Source organism: Motacilla alba, chromosome 7 (assembly GCF_015832195.1).
Source record: "Motacilla alba alba isolate MOTALB_02 chromosome 7, Motacilla_alba_V1.0_pri, whole genome shotgun sequence".
Taxonomy (NCBI): domain Eukaryota; kingdom Metazoa; phylum Chordata; class Aves; order Passeriformes; family Motacillidae; genus Motacilla; species Motacilla alba.
The window spans coordinates 19,542,716-19,565,747 of NC_052022.1; the positions used below are offsets into that span (position 1 = coordinate 19,542,716).

The 23,032-nt window shown below is 43.6% G+C and overlaps 5 protein-coding genes across 8 annotated transcripts in view; 3 read left to right on the top strand and 2 right to left on the bottom strand.

Moving 5' to 3' along the window:
* Positions 1–6,246, bottom strand: CCDC173 (coiled-coil domain containing 173). Its single transcript, XM_038143406.1, has 9 exons — positions 6,019–6,246; positions 4,713–4,924; positions 4,290–4,463; positions 3,999–4,195; positions 2,935–3,091; positions 2,250–2,389; positions 1,228–1,420; positions 741–905; positions 1–244 (listed from the first exon to the last, which is right to left on the bottom strand). Exons 1-9 carry the CDS (start codon positions 6,059–6,061, stop codon positions 35–37), a joined length of 1,491 nt encoding a protein of 496 aa, XP_037999334.1. The 5' UTR covers positions 6,062–6,246; the 3' UTR covers positions 1–34.
* Positions 5,724–8,393, top strand: PHOSPHO2 (phosphatase, orphan 2). Of its 2 annotated transcripts, none has more exons than XM_038143414.1 (2): positions 5,724–5,850; positions 7,078–8,393. In XM_038143414.1, exon 2 carries the CDS (start codon positions 7,080–7,082, stop codon positions 7,803–7,805), a length of 726 nt encoding a protein of 241 aa, XP_037999342.1. In that variant the 5' UTR covers positions 5,724–5,850; positions 7,078–7,079; the 3' UTR covers positions 7,806–8,393. The 2 variants fall into 2 exon arrangements, with proteins under 2 accessions (XP_037999342.1, XP_037999343.1); XM_038143415.1 differs by lacking the exon at positions 5,724–5,850 and adding an exon at positions 6,604–6,737.
* Positions 5,725–23,032, top strand: part of SSB (small RNA binding exonuclease protection factor La) — a 22,402-nt gene continuing 5,094 nt past the window's right edge. The window contains exons 1-2 of one of the 3 annotated variants that reach the window (XM_038143408.1): positions 5,725–5,850; positions 22,471–22,545. In XM_038143408.1, coding sequence (XP_037999336.1) covers positions 22,480–22,545 — 66 coding nt within the window. In that variant the 5' untranslated portion in view covers positions 5,725–5,850; positions 22,471–22,479. Of the gene's footprint in view, positions 5,851–19,101; positions 19,239–19,285; positions 21,504–22,470; positions 22,546–23,032 lie in introns of those variants that run through there. The other 2 variants (XM_038143407.1, XM_038143409.1) reach the window with 2 other exon arrangements.
* Positions 6,144–6,926, bottom strand: LOC119703451 (mucin-1-like). The gene is made up of 4 exons (XM_038143368.1): positions 6,853–6,926; positions 6,496–6,744; positions 6,341–6,422; positions 6,144–6,287 (listed from the first exon to the last, which is right to left on the bottom strand). Exons 1-4 carry the CDS (start codon positions 6,924–6,926, stop codon positions 6,144–6,146), a joined length of 549 nt encoding a protein of 182 aa, XP_037999296.1.
* On the top strand, positions 12,482–17,499 carry KLHL23 (kelch like family member 23). The gene is made up of 3 exons (XM_038143405.1): positions 12,482–13,717; positions 15,154–15,306; positions 15,830–17,499. Exons 1-3 carry the CDS (start codon positions 12,505–12,507, stop codon positions 16,138–16,140), a joined length of 1,677 nt encoding a protein of 558 aa, XP_037999333.1. The 5' UTR covers positions 12,482–12,504; the 3' UTR covers positions 16,141–17,499.

The following is a 23,032-nucleotide window of genomic DNA, read 5'->3' on the forward strand; positions in this document are numbered from 1 at the left end:
TATGTTTGAGAACTAGTATTTATTTCTTCTTCTCTCAGAAAAATGGCTTATGTCCAAGTCCTCTTCCATTTTCACATGCTTTCAGAAGAGGATAAAGATGATGTGTCGTCTTGGATTCTGTTTCGATCAATTCCTTTGCATATTTCTGAAACTCTTGCTCTTTATGAAGTGCAATAGCCTCTCTCTGAGCATTGTAGTCCAATTCTGCTTGCTTTTCCTGCTCTTTTCTTGCCTGCTTTTCAGCCTGATGAAGAAAAGGGAATAACAAAGCTTAGTACTTTGTTCTCAACATCACCATCCTGTAAAGCTGAGAGAGGGTAAAAGCTTACCGAAGGTCTATGGCATCCTTAGCTGAAACTTGGCCCTTATCATCCCTCCCCACTTCTCTCCCCTGCCTTATCTCCCCATTGAGGCTACATTGCATAGCTGAGTGAACATCAGCATTAGCTGCTGCTCTTTGGTGACCTGCCCACAAGATACAAGAGGACAGCAGTGCAAGGTTGAAAAAATGTCATAATGGCACAGGACAGGATGTGACCTGTCCTTGCAAACCAGCCTTGATTTGCACCAATGCTCTGAGGAGGCTGGTCTCCAACACCAGCATATGCTGAGCACACATGATTAAAAACAACCCAACAAACAAAAAAATCCAAACAAAACAGCAAACTTCTTCTCTTTCTCTCAGCAGGAACTAGTGTATTGGTTAAGGTGCAAGCTTCTTTCTGAAGCTTTCTATTTACCATTTGCTGGAGCTGAATTTTCTGCACTTCTCTGTTTGCCTCGTGTCGTCCATGTTTTTTGTTGTTTTCCATTTCCAGGTGGATGCGGGCTTTTTCCATTAATGCATCACGTTCTTTTTCAGCCTCTTCTTTCTCCTGTCTCTCCTTTTCCTCTTTCAACTTCATCTGTAGTTCACAAAACACACAAAAGTTAACCAAGGAGCTGGCCTGCTAAGCTGGAAGTTGTATCTCCCTGCAGAAGCAGCCCTGAATCGGCGCTCTGATGAGCACGGTCACTGTGGCTGGCCAGTGTCCAAGCCCAGGGTTTCCAGCAGCCCTGGCAGAGGTGCGCACAACACAGAAGGGGGAAAGGGAGAGGGGACTCCAGGAAAGGTGTCAGCAGGCTTGCTGAAGCCTGCTGATGCATGGCACCAGAGTCACCAGCTGTGATCTGGGCCAGGCTCCTCAGCTGGGGTAAGCTGAAGTAAGATCAGCCCAAGTTTCTTACCACAGTGGCTCTGTGTTCAGCAATAGATTCAATGGCAGCCTTTTGTTTTGCTTCTTTCTCTTTGCGTTTTCTTTCTTCTTCAGCTTCTATTCTTGCAACATCTCTAGCCAGTCGACCATCTTCCTTCCTTAATGCCTCACCCATTTGTTCAGCTAATCGACTAATGATTTTGTCCCGTTGTTCCTGTACTTGTCTGCAGAAGAACATGAGCTTCCATAACATACCAGGGCAACACACCTGGGTCTACCTGAAGCTACCAAACTCAGCAATTCTGGTTCTAGAGCTCTCTCCTCTTGACCACACAGGCTGCCCCACCCACCCAACTCATTATCTCCCTCTGTTCCTCCTGTTTGGTTTACTTTATATTATCTGATTTAGCAAATAAATGTTCCCAGTGTTCTTGTATCACTAGTTGCTGTTGCAATAATGAGCTGGATCACACAGTGAGTCCAGCAAACATCTTGCCATCAGGAGGGAAATGTTGGCCAGAAGCAGGAAGGGAAGAAAACTCTTAGATTGAGTCAGTGGTATCATCACGTTGTACCCTTAATGTTAAACTGATAAAATATCTTGCCTTAAGAACATGATGTAGTTAATTAATGTTTGTGCCTTGTTGAGAAGTCAAATTATTTTTCTTGAGCTGACTCAGAGAAATATAGCTTATAGTCAAAAACATTTTCATCAAGGATCTTAATTGTCTTTAATTGATGAGAAGGTGGAGATTTAGCAGGCCATATGGAAAATCACTCTTACAATATACTGGTGGAAAAAAAAAAAGCTGTGCACTTTCATAAGCCTCTGTACTTTGAAAGGTGGAGAGATTGCTCCCTTACATTCTTACTAAGGAACCTGTGAAAAAATTTCCTTTTTCTCCTGAATTCCCTGCTCTCCCTATCAGTAGAATTTAAAATAATGTGTTAGAATAACTGTTGATTGTGTTATATCATTAGTCTAAATGATCTGAAACAACTACAGTATAATTTTTAGATCATTTAAGATTTATACTCTAGCATTGCACCTACCTACGCATTTCAGCTTCTTTCTTTTTTCTCATCCGGGCAATAATTTCCTTCGCTTTAAAATGAGCTTTGATCCGCTCATCTTCTTCCATTTCGTTTTGTTTCTCTATTGCTTTGATTATTTTCTGGTCATTTACATATGCCTGTATGGGCAAAACGGTCCTGATGTAACAGATGGTGTTTAGAATATCTGCTCCTGGCATAGCAGCTTACAGGGATCACTCCCTGTTCCCCCTCCTCATGTTTTTTTCAACAACAAGAGAGAAAAGGGATGCTCAGGAAAGGAGAGAGAAGACAAGAAAGGGATCCTTCCACTTACTTCTGCCTCCCTATTCAAACATGCATCAAGAGCAGACAGTAGATGTGAGCGTGGGGAAATGGAATTGAGCATCAAACAGCTGCTTCTCTGGTGCATCGCACAAACAAATCTTTAACCATAGACCAGTCAAAGCATCAAGTACCAACATCCCTTCAGACAACAGAACGGAGAGCCCTCCAAGAGGTCTTTCTCAAAAGCACAGAGGAAAGACATGGCCTGCAACTGGCAGGGTAAGCATTTGATCCCAGGCTACTAAAGCTGTCAGCAAAGACCCTGTTGCCAGTAGATCCCTGTATTTGTGGGCTGAGTCCAACCATCACAGCCAAGGTGAAATACACATTTTGAACTGTCTGCTTTCCTGCTACTTACATGATACAGCTTCCGGCGTTCCATTTTTGCCTCGTGTTCCTTTTCTTTTTTTCTCTGAGTTTCTAGTTGGTACAGTTCGATCGATCTCTGTATTTCTTCCTCTTCTCTTTTTTTTTCCTGTTTGGCCAGATCTGCCTGATGCTCACGCTCCTTTATTCTGAATCAGACAAAGGTGAATAAATTGTCTAGGAACTGCATGAAGTAATGAACTGCAAAACCACAGGTACCTTGCAGTGATGAATGTGATACTTTGAGTTGAAGGTAGAATATCAGAGGTGTATAACAGCATGATTGTTTGTAATGGTAACCCTGGTCAGAAATGAGCTACATGGTATGCTCACAGTTTGCAGTGTCCTGGTGAGAAGTTTTAGCTGGATGACTCATTAGCACCACTGCATTGGTGATTCTCTGGCTATATGTGCAGCATCCTTGGAGAACAAGATTTCCCCAGTATGGCCCACCACACCTGTGTTTCTTCTGGGCATGTGGGCAGCAGCTTAAACTGGTAATGTTCTGTACTAAGTTCTGCAAGGATCTATGTGTTGTGCCTGGAATATGTAAGACCAGACTTTGAACCCTTTCTCTGCCTTGGGAAATCCGATTCCTTCTATCAGACCACCAGAGCCAGTCCTATAAATACCACTGGGGACCATTCCGTAAGATTTATGGAAAACCTCAGAGAAGGAATAGAAATGACAGTAATGCCTTCTTCTTGTTGTGCAGTCTGGAAGCTCATTATGGGTAAATGGAAAATCTCATTTAACCTTTTCCTTGTCTAGAACAAAAATGGAGTAGAGTACACTTAAATTTCATTACCAACATTTGAACAGTGATTTGACTAAAACCTGCTGATGCTTCCCAGAGGCAATTTTGCATACAGGCTGTTGGCAACTAAAAATCCATATAGCTTTTCCCTTTTGGGCAAGATCTTCTGTGATCTTCTTTTAAAAGAATGGCATTTGTGAAACGAATTATTAGCAAGTTTTTGTAAAAACCTCATAGAATGTATTTTGAGAAGAGTTTAAGTAAATAATGAAGTAGGGTTGCTTTTAATAATTACTTACTGTTGTAACTGATCTTTGCATAGTGCCTGTTTATTCATATAATGCTGGCGTGCTTTTTCTTGCTCACTGAGAATGTATTCTTTAAACTGACGTTGCTCTTCTTCATAGTCCCTCTTTTTGTTATCAGCTAATCTTGACTTTAGAAATTCGACTTGAGCATCTCTTTCTTTTAGGACCTTAGTAAGTAGAAGTGCACTCTGCAAGAGAACATTTAAAGTCATTTTTATGTTCAGAAGTCTTTAGAGACATTCAGTACAATTTCAATGTAAAATATGTAAGTTGTCAACAAACATGGAAGTGTCTCATTCTGTCATCCTGATAACATAGGTAGGTTTTTGCACGATCAATAACCTCCTTCCGTTTTGCTGCTTGGAACTTTGCTTCTTCCAAATCAAGTAACTTTCTTTCTTCCTCTTCCTTTTCTTCACGTAATTTTTTGGCTTGAAGTTTCTGTTTTATCAGGCTCTACAGAGCAGACAAAATTAAAAATCACACTTAAATTTTGGATTGTTTTTTTTTACTTTGCGTTTTAGCTTAAAGTAAAAAAATACAAATGTTTAAGTTAGATGTTAAATATATTTAAATAGTATTTAGCTGAAATACATATCCAAAAGCAAATATTAAACAAAGGGAGTATAGCTAGAAATGTTGCCATGTGTGGTTTTGTATATACAAAAGCAACTACTCTTGTTTACAAATGTATCTTGTACTTACCAGAGTGGCATTGCGCGGGTCTTCTTTTCCAGCAGCTTTAGAATCCAAGTGCACTTCTTCCTGTTCTTTCTTCTCATCAATGTGTGGGGCTTCTCTAATGCTGCTCTGAATCCTTTCCCATTCTGCTTTTGGCAATACAATGACCTGACGAAGATCTGTTCCTTTTTGAAGGAAATACTCATCTAGAACATCCTTTTCTTTCCAATAACGTGCTGTGCAGAGGGAAGATAAAATACGAAGGTTACTTGATACCAGAAAATCCAATAATCAAATGTGTATCAGGATTTGAATGCTGGCATGGTAAAAATACTAAGTTATCCTTAGTGTTACTTAGTCCCCCATGCCCAAACCCCAGAGCTGAGACAGGGTATCTGTATCTGTAGTCTACCTATGACCAGTGCATGTACTTGGACGGGCACTGCCTGGACTGTTTGTACGTGCCCTTGCCTGTTTGTGTGTGTGTGGAGGTTTGGCTCGTAGTAACACACTTCCCAGGCAGTACTTGGGCATGCTTCTTAGAACAGCAGGGAGCAGAGACCATTCCCAATATGAAAAGGAGAATATTGCTAAAGCCATTCTGCTGGCTGGATGAGGCAGCAGTTTGGGCACAGACTGTGCCTTACTACCATGCCCTGCATACTCATCATATTTACTGAAATAGTTCTGTTGTAGAACAGTTTTTGATTTGTTGGCAAGACTAGGATTTCTTTGCTGCTTTAAGGCTCACATACAGCAGCTTTTCTAGTAGATATAAATGCAACTTTTCTAGTTGATGTCTAGGTTTTTTGAAATGCTCTTTCAAGTGTCACCACCGTTTTTGAAAGGAGTGCCACTCTGTACAGAGTGGTGTTGTGTAGAAATTGTGTGATTTGCAGCAGACTGACAGGCTATGTCTGAAAGATAAGGAGGCTTTCGCGTAGAGTGACACCGGTGTCAGAGTCTGTTTTCCAGATGCCATTGCTGACCAGTCTCCCGACAGGGATCGGACCTGATCCTGTCCCTCTGTCCTAGGTGAAGACAGCCTCACCAGAAGTGAAGGCTCACTGATGCGGCTGCGCCCTGCAGGCAGGACTCTGCCGAGCCCCTCGGTTTCCCCAGCTGCTGCCCCTGGAGGTTACTGGACCTGCGCTGCGTTCAGGTCAGTGTCTCCGCTCCCTTCCTAGGGACAAACAGCCCCTCTTGCCGTCTGAGGGAGCTTTGGGGGGAGTCACGCTGGGCACCCCTACAGCCTCCCGGAGCCGTGCGGCCGCGGGCTCGGCACTGCCCTCCCGCCGGGTCCCGCTGCCCGCGGGGCAGCCGCACTCACGGGCGCCGCGCCTCCGCCGCCGCCCCGCCGCCGCCGCCGCCATCTTCCCGGGCCGCGGGGCCGTTGCCGGGCGACCCGGCGGCGCGCGGTCACGTGACGGGCCCCGCCCGCGCTGCCGCTTCCCCTCACGGGCGGGGCCGCGGCCCCGGGCCCCCGGCCGGGCTGCTCTGCGGGCTGCTCTGCCGGGCCCCGGGGCCCCCGGCCGGGCTGCTCTGCGGGCTGCTCTGCCGGGCCCCGGGCCCCCCGGCCGGGCTGCTCTGCGGGCTGCTCTGCCGGGCCCCGGGCCCCCGGCCGGGCTGCTCTGCGGGCTGCTCTGCCGGGCCCCGGGCCCCCCGGCCGGGCTGCTCTGCGGGCTGCTCTGCCGGGCCCCGGGCCCCCCGGCCGGGCTGCTCTGCGGGCTGCTCTGCCGGGCCCCGGGCCCCCCGGGCTGCTCCGGGCTGCTCTCTGCTCTGCGGGCTGCTCTGCCGGGCTGCTCTCGGCCGGCTGCTCTGCCGGTAGCCCTGTCGGCTGCGGGGGCCCGAGCAGGGCTGACCTGCCCGGGAGGGGTCGGCGGGTTCAGCTCCACGAACGGCTGCGTTTCGTTTCGTTGGCTGCTTGGATTTAGTGCGGGCTCGTTGAAGGCTCGAAGGGGCTCCGTCTGTTCGAACAGACGGTGAACGGTTGCTTTTGAAATACCTGTTGAGGCGATTTGCCAGGAGAATCCCTGTTCGGTTGCATTGGTGAGTGCTAAAGGAGAAATTAGTGTCTGCTCAAACTGATGGTATGTGAATACAGCAAGATTGGTGCTGTGTTAGCAAGTATTAGTAAGCGTGAGTTAGATACTGTCACAGTTACTATTTTAAACAGAAGTTGGACACTGAACTTTGGCATTTACGAATTGCATTTTTAGCTGCAGCACAACTTCCCATCACCGTAGTGGCCATAAATAGTTTATTTTGTTCCGATATTTTCTTCCAGAATTTTTCCTCTTCTGAGCACAAGGTCACGGTAGGAATATGGTACTTCTGTTTATATAAATAATTTTCTTATTTGTTTGTTTTGGAAACTATTTTCTCACAGCTATGAAATTTCTGTTGGTTTTTGATTTTGACCATACAATCATAGATGAAAATAGTGACACCTGGATTGTGAAATGTGCTCCTGAAAGAAAACTTCCTAATGGATTAAGAAACTCTTACCAACCAGGACATTGGACAGAATATATGGGCAGAGTCTTTGTCTACTTGGGAGACAACGGTGTCAAAGAAGATGACATGAAAAGAACTATGACAACAATTCCTTTCACTGCAGGAATGATAGACCTTCTGGGATTTATTGACGAGAACAAGGAGTTGTTTGATTGTATAATTGTTTCAGATTCTAATACAGTATTTATTGACTGGATTTTGAAAGCTGCTGACTTCCATAAAGTGTTTGATGAAGTGTTTACAAACCCTGCAGCATTCAGCAGTACTGGCTATCTTACTGTACAGCACTTCCATGCTCACCATTGTGCAAAGTGCCCTAAAAACCTTTGCAAAAGGAAAGTTTTAAAAGAATTTCTAGATAAACAGTTGGAGCGAGGAGTGAGTTATACACAAATTATATATATAGGTGATGGTGGGAATGACTTATGTCCAGTAATGTTTTTGAAGAAGAATGATATTGCTATGCCCAGGCAGGGGTATACCTTGGAGAAAAGGATTTCTCAACTGGCCCAAGGTCTCAGTCCTGTACAGTGTTCTGTTCTGGTTTGGTCATCTGCAATCGACATTATGTCTTACCTGAAACTACTTATAAAGGAATGATTCAAATGATAAAAGGAAACTAATGCAGTTGCATTTTCACTTATTGGGAGAGAAAAACTGCATGTATATAAAAGCTCAAAATTGTAAAATTGGACTATTATCTGAAACTATGGGGTTTTTAACCACAACATAAAACTGTTTATGTTCAGTCCTGGTGATAATGGGAAAGTGCAGTAAAAAAGGCCTTCTAACACAGTACAGATTGCAACATAAGTGGAGAAGGGGTGTTGGGACAGGACTTGTCATTAGTTTTTAGCTACTCCCTTCCTTCCAACCCTTTACAAGTAAATAGCTGATATATACTTGCAATCCCACACACTTAGGGGAAGGAGTAGGATTCCTGTTCAAAGGAATGAAATTCTTTATTAGAAAACATTAGGTGCCAGGAGCATGGTTCTAGAGCTGTTGGCTTTTATACTTCTTTGAGCTGGTGGCAAATTATTTGCTTGTAATCTTGTTTAATCCAAAGATGCGTTTATATTTTCAATCGATTATTTTACCAAACAAAATTACTTTTTAATACTTTGTATTATCTTGTATTGTAAAGACAATAAAAGTTGCTGTCAATGACAAATGCAGCACAACTAATTTGTGTCATGTATTCTGCTGGTCTGTGTTTCATCAGGCCTAGAGAGAGCAGACACAAGTGTAGGTGTCAGCCTTTGGCTGGTCAGATCCTTTCTCTTCTGTAAAGCTGTAAGGATTTTGCTTTTTTGTTTAAAGAAAAGTCTCTCTCTGATTCTGACTACTGCCCTGACAGCGTGCTGCTGCCACTCTGTACAGAGCTGACACTGCTTTGATCTTCCATGCTGACAGCTCTGAGTCAGCCAGATGCCCTTTTTCCTCCTTGGTTGCTGCTGCAGTGCACAGGCTCACAGAATGGTGCATCCATATACGTGTATGCACTGATTTTACCTATTCATGCTCATTTTTATCTATGGCACAATCTCTTACAGTCTGGAAGGAAGCATCTATGTCCATTTTAATTTTTAAACAGATTGTTCTGTCTAAGTAGTTCTAAAGAATTGTTTGTGACTATGCAGTCTTTCTCTTTACCACTGACAGTGAGATGAGCCCCAAGTATTGGACTGTGTATATAAAGGTATTAAAAGTAAGTCTCAATAAAGTTAAATAATGTGTTTTCATACCAAATGTTTTTATTTTTATATCTCAGAAAAGGTTCAAAATGCTGATGTAGTCTGCTATTAAACTGAGGCCATATTTAGCTTAAGTGCTTTAGTAACTGAGAGATTAGGCCAACTTTCACAGTACCTCAGTTGCAGATGTCTGAAGAGTAGCTCAGCAGGCTGCAGTTGCTGTATCTGTCTTCCTTTGTTTTCTGTGCAATATTCTCATTTTCATATCAACATTTCATTATGTCACTACCTTCTTTTTCCTTAATTGAAGATTTTTGAGTGGTCTTGCCTGTTTTTTTTTTTATGTAAACCAGGCTGCTGGTTTACATAAATTTCTCTTGTGCACTTCTTTCCTTGTCTCACCTATTTTACTGTACTGTAGAAGGTTGCTTTGAACACTCTGTTGCCTAAGATGTCCAAAGTAATATACGTCAGTTTTCAGGAGCCTGGCTTTAGTGATGGATATTTGGTAAGTGTCTGAGATGTTCATATTTGGGATCTTGGCCTATTGTTTTACTCAAGGGCACAAAGACATCTAAGGACTGGTGGGTCTCAGGCTGTGGCAGGTTTAAGCTGTCTGGTTTACAGGTCATACAAAACAATGGTAATGGCTGTTGCAAAGGGTAGTTTCATATATTACTTGGGGTTTTAAGTTGTTGCCATTGTTAGACCCCAGCTGGCAACTAAGTAGAGCAGCTTGTGCACTCCAATCCCCCATTGAGTGAGGAGGAGAATTGGGGAAAAAAATTAAACCCCTTGAGTTGAGATGAGAATTTAATAATTGAAACAAAATAAAATATAGTAGTTCTAAAGTACTATAATTGTAATGAAAAGCAGAGAGAAAGGAATTAAGTCCAGGAGAAACAAGTGATGTACAATACACTGCTCACCACCCTCTGATGGGTGCCCAGCCCACCCCCGAGCAGTGATCGGCCCCTCCCGGCCGACTCCCCCAGTTTCTGCGCTGAGTGTGCCCTCCCATGCTGTGGAATATCCCTTTGGCCTGGCCGGCTCAGCTGGCCTGGCCATGCTCCCCCAGCTCCTTGCGCAGCTTCTCACTGACAGAGCATGGGAAACAGAAAAGTCCTTGACTATGGGTAAGCACCACTTAGCAACAACCAAAACAACAGTGTGTTATCAACATGATTCCCATAGTAAATCCAAAACAGCACTAACCAGCTACTAAGAAGGAAATTAACTCTATCCCAGCCAAAACCAGGCCAAAACCAAGACAGTTGTGTGTTTCCTTAATTCTAGATGTGCTGCTGAATGTTCCAGATTCTGTGCTGGTCTCTTCTGTGTTTTTCAGAACTTAGTTATGGAATAGCTTGCTTTCAGTTTGTCCACAGATCTTGGTTACTACTTGCTTAAAAACAATAATTAGTACATCAATGATTACTCAGCTTTTTCTTCCACTTACACTAACAATTGTTCTTTTAGCCTTAAGGGACCTACCTTGCAATTTGCTGTGAGAGTGAGATAGTGGGTGAGAAATTGTTCTTCATGCTCAAAAAAGGGTTTTTCTGTGGCTGTGATTAAAATGCTGAAGCAGGAGTTGAGAGTAGATTAGGCAGAGTACTTGAAATACTAGCAATTATGTTCTAATCACTTCAAGTAGAGGGTAGAGCTGATGATATTTGCCAGACAAAGTGCATGTTGGAGACAGAAGAAATTTTTCAATTCCAGTAGGCAGACCATTAAGCTATCAATCAGGTCTTGTTTGGGGTTTTTTTTCCCCTACTTAATAAAAATGAGGACTTTTCTGAAGCACCACAATTACCAAAATTTTCCCTGTGTGGTTACAATGGAGGGGAGATGAATCTCTCCAAAGATTGAAGCTGGTAGCCCAGCCAAAAGAAATGGAATTAGCTCCTTGAAGGGGGACGCATGTTCCGTACTAAGTGTTGCTGACCTCCTGAGTTGCTCTCTGGGAGGGAGATGACTTAGGGAAAAATGTTATGGAAAAAAAATGCATAACAAAAGTCATATCTGTATGGGAAAGGTTCTGTATGGTAGCAGGTGTGCTGTCATACACCACAACTATGCAAGCGAGTACTTAGCCTTAGTATTGTGTGCTAGTGCAATAGCCAAGACTTCAAAGGAGTTCCTGCTTGTCCATAGGAAGCTGATGAAATGGAAAATGCAACCAAAACAAAGCTGTTGGCATGGGGATGTATAAAGATTTAGGGCTGCACAAGAGAATTTTCTGGATAAAGAAATGGAGTAGCGTAGCTGAAGGACAGGCCCATGTCAGACAGCAGGGCTGTTGTAATTACTGGGTTACACTGCAGAACTCCAATTCTCTGGGCTAACAATGCATCCAGAGGGGTTGAAAAAAGGAAAGCATAGATGTGTGGAGGTGTGGGGAAATGTTGGTTTTGTGGGATTTTTTTTTGTTTGTTTGGATCATTTTATTTTTGCCCTATGTTACTGTGTAAAGGCCAAGGGACCCTTTGCATCCTGGTGCAGGGTTGGCATGGGAGGAAGGATGGCAGAGGGGTACAGCCATATACACTTTCCTGTTTGGATTTCCTTAGTTCATACTTCTGCTGGGCATTGTGGCAGAAACACCACCACTAATTAAAAGAAAAATATGATGCTTTTCCATCTGTGTTGAGTGGGAACTATCAAAATTTCTCCTTTTGGGTATTGCTGGCACTTAGCTAATAATAATATTCGTCTCCTTTTGGTTGAAGAAATTACTGGCAGTTCTTTCAATCTCCCTGCTCTGGTAGGGCAGGGAGAGCCTGGCTGCTGGATGCGAAGAATCCGAACCCTGTTGCAGATGGAGAACCCACAGCTGCTTGAACCCAGAGGATGCTGTGTTTCAAATAAAGAAAATGTGTTGCTAGCAGGAAAGAAAAAAAAAGACTTCTTAAATTGTGAATCACATTTTCAGGACTTTTAAAAGCCAATCTAGCCTTTTTCCTGAAAAATTTACTTACAGTTGGAATCTGTTTGTGGGCATCGTTTGTTACTGTCCTTTGCACCCTGCCAGATTCAGGAGTTTGGGGAGAGCTGTGGCTGCTCCCTTTCGACTCCTGCTGTCCGGTAATGGGGGAGCCCTTGAAGCTAGCTGCTCTTCCCAGTATCGCTCCTCCAAGTGCCCTGGGAGCGCGGGGCGCCCCTGCAAGAGCCGGCTTTAGGTCGCTGACAGCGGCGCCCGAGGGCCCTCGCTTTGTTGTGCGGCTGAGTGACACCGAGCTGGTGACGCTCCCCAGGCATCTGCTCCTGTCCCTAACACGGCCGGGCCTTCTGTCACCGCCGCAGCCAGCCTTTAACCCCTGCCCCGGGGCGGCAGCGCTTCGGGCCGGACCTTCCCGAGGCGAGCGGGCGCGCGGGGCCGGGCGGGGCGCGGGGGGGCGGCCGGGGCACCAAAATAGGAGCCGGCGCTGCGGCCCCGCTGCTCCCTCCGGCAGCGGCTCTTCCAAAGACGGTCAGGGGCCGCCGTGGGCTGGGAGCCCCCGTCAGCGCCGTGCCGGGCGGGTCCGCGGCCGGAGGGCGGCCGGGCTGCGCGGAGCGGCGCGGCGCGGACAAAGCGGCGGGAGCTGTGGGGCGCGGCGATGGCCGCGGCCGGGCAGGAGGAGTACGCGTACCTCTACAAGGACTCCGCGCACCCCGCCGGCTTCTTGGAGGCGTTCCGGGCGTTTTACCTGGACGGGCTGTTCACCGATATCACCCTGCAGTGCGCTTCGGGGGTCATCTTCCGCTGCCACAGAGCTGCCCTGGCAGCCTGCAGCAGTTATTTTAAAGCCATGTTCACAGCCGATATGAAAGAAAAATCCAAAAACCGGATCAACCTTCCCGGGCTCAGCCACGCAGTACTGGAAGCTCTCGTGAATTATGCATACACATCACAGATCCAGATAACAAAGAGAAATGTCCAAAGCCTACTCCAGGCTGCAGACCTGCTCCAGTTCGTGTCAGTAAAGAAAGCCTGTGAGCAGTTTCTGGTGAGGCACTTAGATACTGACAACTGCATTGGAATGCACTCCTTTGCTGAATATCATGATTGCTCGGAGCTGGAGAAAGAGTCCAGAAGGATATTGTTATGGCAGTTTGAAGAAGTGTGGAAGCAGGAGGAGTTTCTGGACATTGGCAAGGAGAAGCTCTCTTATATTCTCTCCAGGGAGAACCTCAATGTTCAGAAAGAAGAGGCAGCCATTGAAGCTGTCATTAAGTGGGTGGCACACAACGTGGAAGGAAGAATTGAAGACATCTGTGAAGTGCTGAGCTGCGTCAAATTAGACTTAGATAATGTCTATTTGAGGTCAGCTTTAAGCCTGCAAAAAAAATGCCGACTCAATGACAGTAAGATAAGGTCACTCATATATAATGCCCTGAACCTCAATCCCAAAGGTCTTTCCAGAAGATCCACAGCAGCCATGTATGTAATTGGAGGATATTATTGGCATCCCTTATCAGAAGTGCATGTTTGGGATCCTTTAACCAATGCATGGGTGCAGGGAACAGCGATGCCCGATCACACCAGAGAGAGCTATGGGGTCACTAGTTTGGGACCAGACATATATGTGACAGGAGGTTACAGAACAGAGAGCATTGAAGCTCTCGACACCGTGTGGATATATAACAGCGAGAGAGATGAGTGGACAGAAGGCTGCCCCATGCTTGATGCAAGGTATTACCACTGCGCCGTTTCCTTGAGTGGCTGCATTTATGCATTGGGAGGGTACCGAAAGGGAGCTCCAGTCCAAGAAGCTGAGTTTTATGATCCTTTAATACAGAAATGGTTTCCCATTGCAAACATGATCAAAGGTAGGTAAACTTTTGTATGATGTCTGCTTCCAATGTAAATTCTTTTGTATTTGCCATTTTTAAGTGCCATGGAAACATTTAGGATTTGATCCAAATTCTAGAGATGTCCACAGAAATTTTCTGTTAATGTTGGTGGGCTTTGGTTCAGATCTTCACTAGCCAAATAACCACAACCATTCAAATGCTATGCTGGGCTGTGCCATAGAACAGTGGGTAGAAAAGTAAGTGGTAGTCTCAGTTTAATTTTGCCTTCTTTCATGAGTAAAATTTCTGTTCAAATTAGAAAGAAATCAGAAAACTACCCAGGATAAGAGTCCATTCAGTACACAATCAAAGAGCAAGCTCCAATAAAGGAACTGTATTATTTTTATATACGATTTTCTGTGCAGTCATTTATAAAGGTGTCACAATTTAAAACTTCTTACATAGAGTTCCCTCCTATTTCTGTGTGTCATCTATTCAGGATCCCTTGTTTAATCTTTAGTGCAAGGATAATGAAAAGCACTAATACCTGTTTCTAGCAGTCAAAGTAGTCATCTACCAAAAATGTATGAATCACAGCCTAACCAGAGGGTATTGACTCTGAGATGAGCTCAGTTGGTCAGAGCCTGGTGCTAAATAATGCCAAGGTCACTGGTTTGATCCCTGTATGTGCCATTCCCTTAAGAGTTGGATTTAATGATCTTTCTGGGTTCCTTCCAACTCAGACTATTCTGTGATTTTTTTGTAACAGTAACAACAATACTACTGTTATACATTTTATTATACATTTTTATAAATTAATGCAAATATTTATATTTAGTTTTTTAGAATTTATTTAAAAAGTAGAAATGCTGGGCTAATCCTATGAGCTACATATTCTATGCAGGTGTCTTGCCCAGTTTTTATAAGTGTGAAACTAAGATGCTCAGACTCCCCTTTACTTTATTTCATTTTGTTGTCCTAGAGACAGAGTTAAAATGGCTCCATTCTGTTTGTGTCCTTGTATATACAATAGCTTAATTAGTAATACCATGAGAATTACCAAAAGTATCAGAAAAGATACCCCGAGACACTGAACAATCTCAACTCCCATTGTCTTTGCTCTTGCCATCTAAGTGATTTTTTTAACAACTCTGACTTAGTGAAACAATGAAAGTAATTGCCTATTCCAAAATCACTGAGACAATGTGACTTTACTTACTGCCTAAAAATCCTGTGAACTATTGGGTGGCTGTATTATGGGCAATATATATTGGTTACTGCAGTTTTATTTAGTCATTCTTGACTTTTGTTGATATCTTGGTAAATCTGTTGTATTCACATTCAGTTAAATACTTGCAAGCATACAATGTTAACAAACATTAACAAATCATTTGAAATGGAGTTATGGATGGAAGAGACCACGGTTATTGTGTGCAGTCTTAATGCATGTTTGAGTTTTGCACTGTGAACAGGAGTTGGAAATGCCACTGCCTGTGTCCTGCATGAAGTCATCTATGTCGCTGGAGGTCACTATGGGTACAGGGGAAGCTGCACCTACGATAAAATCCAGAGATACCATTCAGTTAGCAATGAGTGGAGTATAGTCACCACAAGTCCACATCCAGGTAAATAATTTCTCTAACAAACATAGAGCTTGATTTGATTACTTGTGTCTGGGAGTCCTTAAGACCAGTTAGGGGTTTTTGCATATTCCTAATTAAAAAAAGAAATGCCTGTGGGGCAGCAAGGGCTGTTTCCAAACTCTGAAAGTGGAAAGGAAGATGACCTTCAAGTATCTGTTCTATAGAAATCACTATATAAATACTGAATTAAGGAATGTCTACATTCTATTAAATAATATAACTTTCTGTAAAACCTAACTATTCATTGACATTTGGCAAAAACTATTTATATTAATTTTAAAAGGGTTTTCTCTATGTTCTACACCTACATCTGATAACAGTCAGATTTTAAAGCACTTTTCACTGAGTACTGATGCTGTAGTGTAGCAGAAAATCCTGAGGTGTCTCCTAAGCTCAATGAGGACATTCAGCTGCCCTCAGTGGTGCCAAATGTTTTTTGTCATGTACTTGCAGTTTAAGTTAATGTTATCGTGCTGAGTTGTACTGTATTCCTTTCTTTCTGAAGAATATGGATTGTGTTCAATTACATTACAAAACAAGATCTATTTTGTGGGCGGACAGACCACGATCACTGACTGCTATGACCCAGAGCAAAATGAGTGGAAGCAGATGGCTCACATGATGGAGAGAAGGATGGAGTGTGGCACGGTGGTTATGAACGGATGCATCTATGTAACAGGAGGATATTCCTATTCAAAAGGAACATACCTGCAGAGCATTGAGAAATACGACCCTGAACTGAACAAATGGGAAGCCGTAGGTAATCTTCCCAGTGCTATGCGGTCACATGGCTGCGTCTGTGTGTATAATGTGTAAGCATTTAATTTACATCTTGCTGTTACAGAAAACAGCAGGTGCAGTATTCATAACACTACTGATTACCTCATGAGGGGTTGTCTAATACAATCACTTAGTGCACATTGTTGATAACTAGATATAATTTGTTCTCGTTTTAAACAACTCAGAAACATAAATGTGGTAACAAGATTTTGATATATTTTTCAGTCCAATCATTCTTTGTCATGGAAGTTCTCAAATTGCTCTGATACTTTGTACAACAACACAGGAACTACTGTGAAAAATGGATTTGTTTTTGTTAATCACTGGATGAAACTATGACTTGGTGCTAAGATGAGTAAAGCCAAACAAAATACTAAGGACTAAGGTTCTAAGGACTACTGGCCTTAAGATGAAATCTTTGTATTCTGAAGGTAGCTGTAGAAAGGCATCATTGACACAAGCTAAGTGTATGGTATATGCAGAGCAATATCACTGGGATAACTAGGTTATCAGATTCAGAAATGGGCATCTACAGGATGTCTCTAACTCTACCTTCAAGTGCCAGAGCAAAGAAGAGCGTAGGCTAGGAATGAGGGAAGAAATGTTGGTAGTAGCCCCAGAGCGTGGGCCAAAAGCAGGCACTAGTTTTCCTGAAGGAGAAGTAAAAGAGCATTTCTCTTTGCCATTCTCACACTCTCTTTGACATTGCCAATGAGAAATGAAAACACTCTGCAAGGCTTTGCAATGGGATCTTTGGCTGATGCACAGGTATTTGGGTGTTTTTATGGAGGGAGGGCTGTTCAGAGAAAAGCCTTAATGTGTTAACTCTTTTTATATATCAATTCAAGATGTGTGCTTGTGTGGAATGTAAGGAGGAAATGAGAAAGACTGGAAAATTAACATCCGCCTGAGATTCAAACTTCTCTATTTTGTTTAATACAATTTGATCTTTTCTAAACTGTGACTTGAGCAAAGGTAACAACAAAGGAAACTTCTCAAAAGTATATTATGCATGGAAAAAAACATGATTTATAGGATTGATTTATTTATTATTTCTCTCAAAACTTAATATGAGACTTAGTACTCAAATTCTGTGTAGAAAGTGGATTTTTGTAAAGTTATTTACAGATGAACAGATCAGACTCTGTGGCCTTACAGTGGTGATCCAAATGAAGAAATGCTTTGGGGAACAGAGAAGGCTCTTTTAGCACTGATCCCCCAGTCCAGTTTATAAAATGACTGCAGAAAGAGCTGTTAGACATTGGTGTGAGAGGCAGGGACAACACAGGATTGCTGTAGGGTGTGGAGGGAACTTCCCACACCAGCACTGCCATCTAAAAAGAAATTTAGGTTTTATTGGATTTCTCACATACTAATAAAGGACTTTTCCAAGCAGTATGCTCTGAGTTTATAATATTTCTTTGCTTGATCATAAGCATTTTTGGCTTTTTTTTAAATTCTTTCACATTTTTATGCTATTTCTGACTTGCATTTGACTGCTAGTAGGAGGTGGCACTCAGCTCTGGCTTTGATGTGAAGTTCTGTGGTGTATATGTACAGGTTTTTTTGATATTTTCGTATGTTGCCTCACTATGTCAGATGCTTTTGTTTGTGTGTGTGTGTGTGTGTGTGTGTGTGTGTGTGTGTGTTCAGTTTTTTGCTTTGTTACACGTGTCACTGAGATCTATTTAGGGATCCCATGTCACTTGTTTAAAGACTCTGAAGAGGGCTGGAGAATTGAACTCCGAGGCTGTTTGAAATGCGTGGGCCAAGCAGGTGAGCAAGAGATAAAGTGAATTTGTTTCTCCTGGAAATCTCCACAGCTGACAATTGCTCAAGGGCAGATGGAGATTGAAAGGACAACATCACAAGAATATAAAGGTGATCTTTGTATTGAATGAAACCACACTGAACTCAACGTGTTTATGTATTTTTTCAGTGCAAATTATGTACCCATGAAGTTTCATGTTTGTTGAAAAACACAAGCATAGAACAGCTGCTTGTGGCTGGCCTTGAGGTTCATTCTGGCCTCTATCCTGTCACCAACAGTCATGAGTCAGTGAAAGGATCTAAGAACAAGGTGAGGACTAACAAAACCAAACCCCGTATTGTCCACTTGCCAACTGCTTGCAAACTAGGTGTTTGGTGTTGGTGAAAGACAGTGCTGTTGCAGGGCTGGAGCACAGGAAGCTGCACTCTGCTTTGTGCCCCTGGGCAGCCTGCAGGCAAGCAAATGCTGCTTTTTGGCCTCAGTGTTAAGTGAAAAGTGGAAAAAAAAGCTTTAGTTCTGCCCTGTCAGGAAAGAGTTTGTTGGTCTGGCATAAATAAAAGTCAAAGAAATTACTGCTTAGTACTTCAGCTGAATCCTAATTTCTCAGAGATTTGCAATGCATCAGAATAAATGGAGAGAAGAGTAAGTTCCGACTAATGGTTAAATTTCAACTGGTGCTATTTTTCACAATAACCTACAATGCCCTTTTAAATCAACTCATGTAGCACATCCCAAGAAGATGTGTTGCAATCAGGTCTTGCGCACAGGCAGGAAAATGAACTCAGCAGGAGGATTAGGATTCTGACCCCTGGTCAGCAGCCTACAGGGAATCTCTCAGCCATCCGTGTAGTGTTTTTAAAAACAGTTGAATGTAAACACGGAATTATTGTGCTATTGGACCTGTACTATGGTAGACATTGTTTTATTGTTTCACATATAAAGTAGAAAATTAAGTAATGTGGAAGTCAAATCAATTGCAAAGCCAATACTATTGCTTAAAATTTTCACTTCTGCGATTCCCGTTTGTAGCACTATAGATGCCCACAGTACGTCTGTAGTGTTTAAGTGAATGTTTGCAATACTCAATAAATGTGAATATCCCACTATTGTACAAATTCCAGTTGTTACTCTTTGTTCCCAGGGCGCAGAAGCGACGAACACCGAGGGTGACCGCACTGCCCGCGCTCCCGGCCCTCACGAACGCGCGCGCTCCCGGCGCGGGGCGGGGCCGCGCCGTGGCCCCTCCTTCTCCCCGCCCCGGAAGTGGCGCGTGCGTGAGGGGCGGGCGGGCCGCGGGGGCTGCTGGGCTGCGCGGCGCCGACTCGCGGTCTCTGGAGCGGCGGAGCGGGGCCCGGGCGCGCAGGTTCGTGTGGGGCTGCTCCCGGCGGCTCCCGGGCGGCGCCGCTGCTCGGGCGTGCCCTGCCGGGCTCGGTGCCGCCTTCTGAGGAGCGCCGGGCCGCGCCGGGGCAGGGCTGGCGGCGGGGCCCGGCGGCCGGGCCGGGCCGGAGGGAGGCAGGGAGGGTTCCCGGAGCGGGGAGCACGTGCCGTCGCTGCCGGCGGAGGCGCGGAGCGGGCCCGGCCGTGCCGCTGCCGCCGCGGTCACTTCCCGCCAGCAGCGCTTCCCGCGGCGCTCGGTGCGCGCTGCGGGGCTCGGGCTCTGCCGGGGAAGCGCAGCCGGCGGCACCGCTCCCGCTGCGGGGAGCCGGGCCCGGCCGAGGGCAGCGCTCCCGCTTCTGCTGGGCAGAGGTGTCTGCTGGCCGGAGGCTGGGCCACGGCGCCCGAGGCTGTCCCAACAGGGGTATGTTGCCCCTGCAGGCATGAGAAAGTGTCAACAGCAAACTGATGGTCTCCTGGCACAGGTCAGGGGACGATATTTCAATTACTTAAGGAATTCTAAGAATTTTTTCCGACATAGCACTGATTCTACTAAAAAAAATCTGTTAAAGTTAACATCAGTGAAAATGTGTGGCTGTATTTACTCCTTACCCTTAAATACCTCTTATGCAGGGGTTCCTGAAGGAGGCATAGTATGAGTAACAGATCCATGTTACCTTATCGGGAAGGGTTTCTTATTGAAAAAAAGCCTTTCACTCTATTACAGTAATGGTAGAATAGTCAGCCTGCAACTAAACTTTGTTTTGAGCTTGAAACTAAATGTAGAGGAAAATCTACTTTGAGAGTTCTTTTGAGATGATCTAGCTAATACAGTGATCTAGCTAATACAGTGTGGGATCTAATTGTTCTAGTTACGGGGGTTGACTGTAATTGTTTATAAATTAAACTTAATGACTACTTGCTTTATTTTAACCTTTTTTTTAATGTTTCATGTGGTACTGATACAGACTTTTGGCACATGGAAGGAACAAGTTAGTATAGTTTATTAAGAAAGCCCTTAAAATCTTTTGTAGGATTTTGCATGCAGTTCAGACTGTGATTGCTGTTCATTGGAGCTTTTTGTCAGTGTTCACTGCTGCACAGCAACTGAAAACTATTGATCTGGAAGTTGTCTTGTGCCAAATGACTGAGCTAAAGAGTCTGAAGTGAGCATGTGCATATGCAAAGCCTAGAATTTCACTTAAATTAGAAGGCTGCTTCTGCTTTTGTTCTAAATAGGTTAGAGCTCAGTCACTGAACTGAATTCCATGCATGGCAAGTTTGAGTCTTTCTTAGTCTTCCCTACTAAGACTACTAAGTTTGTTACTTGCAGCAGAAAGGATGCTTTTCAGAAAACTTACCCATGTATAAGACTTATTCTAAAGGACTTGTCCTAAGTCTTGTGTTGGATCATGCTTTTTGGTATTTACCTTGAAAACACTGCTAAGGAAGTAGACTTTGTTTTTTTTTCTTCTTAACAGTGAAGCTGAGCCTTATGTAAAAATTGAGTTTTTGGTTTTGAGTATTTTGGTACTTGGGCTGAGGCAGACTGGGACAGCAGGCAGAAACTGCTCTGTAGGTTGCCATTAAATTAAATCAGATCGGGTATAATGTAAAATAGAACACTGATTTCTCTCACAAGCAGGGTGTTAGGACAGTACCAGCACCTGAGTGGTGGGGAAGTGTTAGTCTCCTGCAGTCAGGGCGGCTCATGTGGGGCGTCTCTGAAGTAACTGCAACTCTCAGCTTGGGTGCTCCCGCCTGGGTTTTGTAATGTGCTTTATAGATAAATGGATCACACTCAGCATAGCTGGCAACTAACACTTGTTGAAATCATGCTTTAAAGAGTGTTACAGTGTTAGGTACAGGTGCAAGCACAGCACCTTTCAAGGCTGTAAGTGCTGAAGAACTACAAGTAAGTTCCAAGGATTGAATGTGGCTTTGAGATCAGGAAGAGGAGGAAATGGCAATACTGCAGACTGCAGTAGGCTGAACAGTTACTGGGGAATTACACTACTAAAAGAAGAAGATGAGGCTGCCAACAGGGCATTCTGATGAAGAACATAATTTCCTGTAACAAGGGCACCTGAGGGGAGTTTTCCCTGCTTCTTTGTTGCCAGTCATCTAGACGCTATGAAAGATGTTACTGCCCTGCAAGCAGCAGAAGAGCAGAAGGTGTATGGTCAAATCTCCCCATGAACTGTGCAAGACATGAGTGCAAAACCATCTCTGCCAGCAGCCTCTGTGATCACAGGTCTATGAACTGGGATAATACGACCAAGAAACCTCTTTATCTTCTGCAGCTGGATTTAAAAAGTGTGTTAGTGCTCAAAGGGAGAAAGAAGAAATCTCTGCTTCATAGTTCAAAATTGAATTAAAATTGATTTCTGACAGCTTCATAAAGCTACGTTTTTTTCTCAAGGATTAATCTTCACACTCTATCCTTATCTTAAAAGCAGCTAGATAGAATATGTTTGATCCCAGTTAATTTTCTGGCCAGTAGCTGCTTTTGCAGTGACTGCATCTGATGTACTGGGATTATGCACTTGCTGCCAGTTAAGTAAAGTTACCTCCAAGTTAAAATGTCTTATGTCATAAAGATACTTGATTCACTACTCAGGCAGAACTGCAGTGAAGACACATTTGTAAAGGAGAGAACAAGACATCTTTAGGATGTGTCAGTAAATGCAGATATTTTCATTCCGTCCTCCAGTAAGTTCTGTGAACTTTCCAAAGATTAAACAGGACACAGAAACTTCAGAAACACTTTCTCATTAAACCTATGTAGGAATTGAACATCATTGTTATTGATTGTTTTGCCTTGTCATGAGAGGTTGGATTTGTTGTTGGCTCTCAGTTTTTTTGTTGTTGTTGTTCTAAACTGAGGATTTGTGCCTAGAAAAAGATAAATAACAAATAAGGCTGAGAAGTGGCAGCATTGCCAGCATTTCCTAAATTTTATCTTGACTGCTGAATGCCAAATGCTGCCCTAACAACCAAAGTGAGGGGAATTTTTTTCCCCCCAGTTGTTTCATAGTTTCCCCTTGGACTTCTGCAGTCAGGTTAATAGTTGCTTCACAGACATAAATGTACAGCTAATGAACTTGGCTGTTACCTTATTTAGATGAGGGTGCAGTGAAATGCAATGCTACTTGAATGTAAGTCTGTAGAAAATATTATTCAAAACTTAGTCCTTTTGCTCTGTATTCTCTTCAAAACAGCTGGTGAAAATGGCTGAAAATGGAAATGGTGAAAACATGTCTATCTTGGAAAGCAAAATCTGTCAGCAAATTGAGGTGAGTTCAGTTTATAGTTTGGGATCTGGACTGAGGTGTTTTGGGGGCATTCATTGGCAGGGGCTTGGCTAACTGGAAGTTAGCTTTATTGGGAGTTAGACTCAAATCTTCAGATCTTTCAAAAATTTTAGAAGTCTGTAACAGGTATTTAATACTTCAGAATAGTCATAGTTGTAGCTTAAGTTGGAAGCTATACTTGTCTAGAGTTGCTTGTAAGAACACCATTTCAAAACAGAAAAGGTTTAATTTGCTAGCATTTTAGGTGCTATAGCAAGTGAACCATTAAACAATTCACTACCATCTTTGCTGGGGTTATTCTACCTGTGCAAATAGGAGGAGAGTGCATTTTAATTCTATGTGCCTTAATTTTTGTGGGGAAAAAATCCTCCTTGGGAACCTCTGCTGGTCAAAATAGTAGCACATTGCATAACTTACTATTATGATTTACTGCTTTGTAATTTATATCCACAAATTACAACTAAACTTA

Bases quoted from the DNA above. Each gene is read 5' to 3' on its own strand.
- CCDC173 (XM_038143406.1), bottom strand. From the start codon at position 6,061: ATGGCGGCGGCGGCGGCGGGGCGGCGGCGGAGGCGCGGCGCCC. The intron at 4,925-6,018 runs GTGAGTGCGGCT...CCCTCTGCACAG, and splicing joins GCGGCGGAGGCGCGGCGCCC to CACGTTATTGGAAAGAAAAG. The intron at 906-1,227 runs GTAAGAAACTTG...TGTGAACTACAG, and splicing joins CTGAACACAGAGCCACTGTG to ATGAAGTTGAAAGAGGAAAA.
- LOC119703451 (XM_038143368.1), bottom strand. From the start codon at position 6,926: ATGGGAAGTTGTGCTGCAGCTAAAAATGCAATTCGTAAATGCCAAAGT. The intron at 6,423-6,495 runs GAGAGCAGCCCG...CGGGGCCCGGCA, and splicing joins TACCGGCAGAGCAGCCGGCC to GAGCAGCCCGCAGAGCAGCC. The intron at 6,288-6,340 runs GCCCGGCAGAGC...GGGGCCCGGCAG, and splicing joins GCCCGGCCGGGGGGCCCGGG to AGCAGCCCGCAGAGCAGCCC.
- PHOSPHO2 (XM_038143414.1), top strand. From the start codon at position 7,080: ATGAAATTTCTGTTGGTTTTTGATTTTGACCATACAATCATAGATGAA.
- KLHL23 (XM_038143405.1), top strand. From the start codon at position 12,505: ATGGCCGCGGCCGGGCAGGAGGAGTACGCGTACCTCTACAAGGACTCC. The intron at 13,718-15,153 runs GTAGGTAAACTT...CACTGTGAACAG, and splicing joins CATTGCAAACATGATCAAAG to GAGTTGGAAATGCCACTGCC. The intron at 15,307-15,829 runs GTAAATAATTTC...TTCTTTCTGAAG, and splicing joins CACCACAAGTCCACATCCAG to AATATGGATTGTGTTCAATT.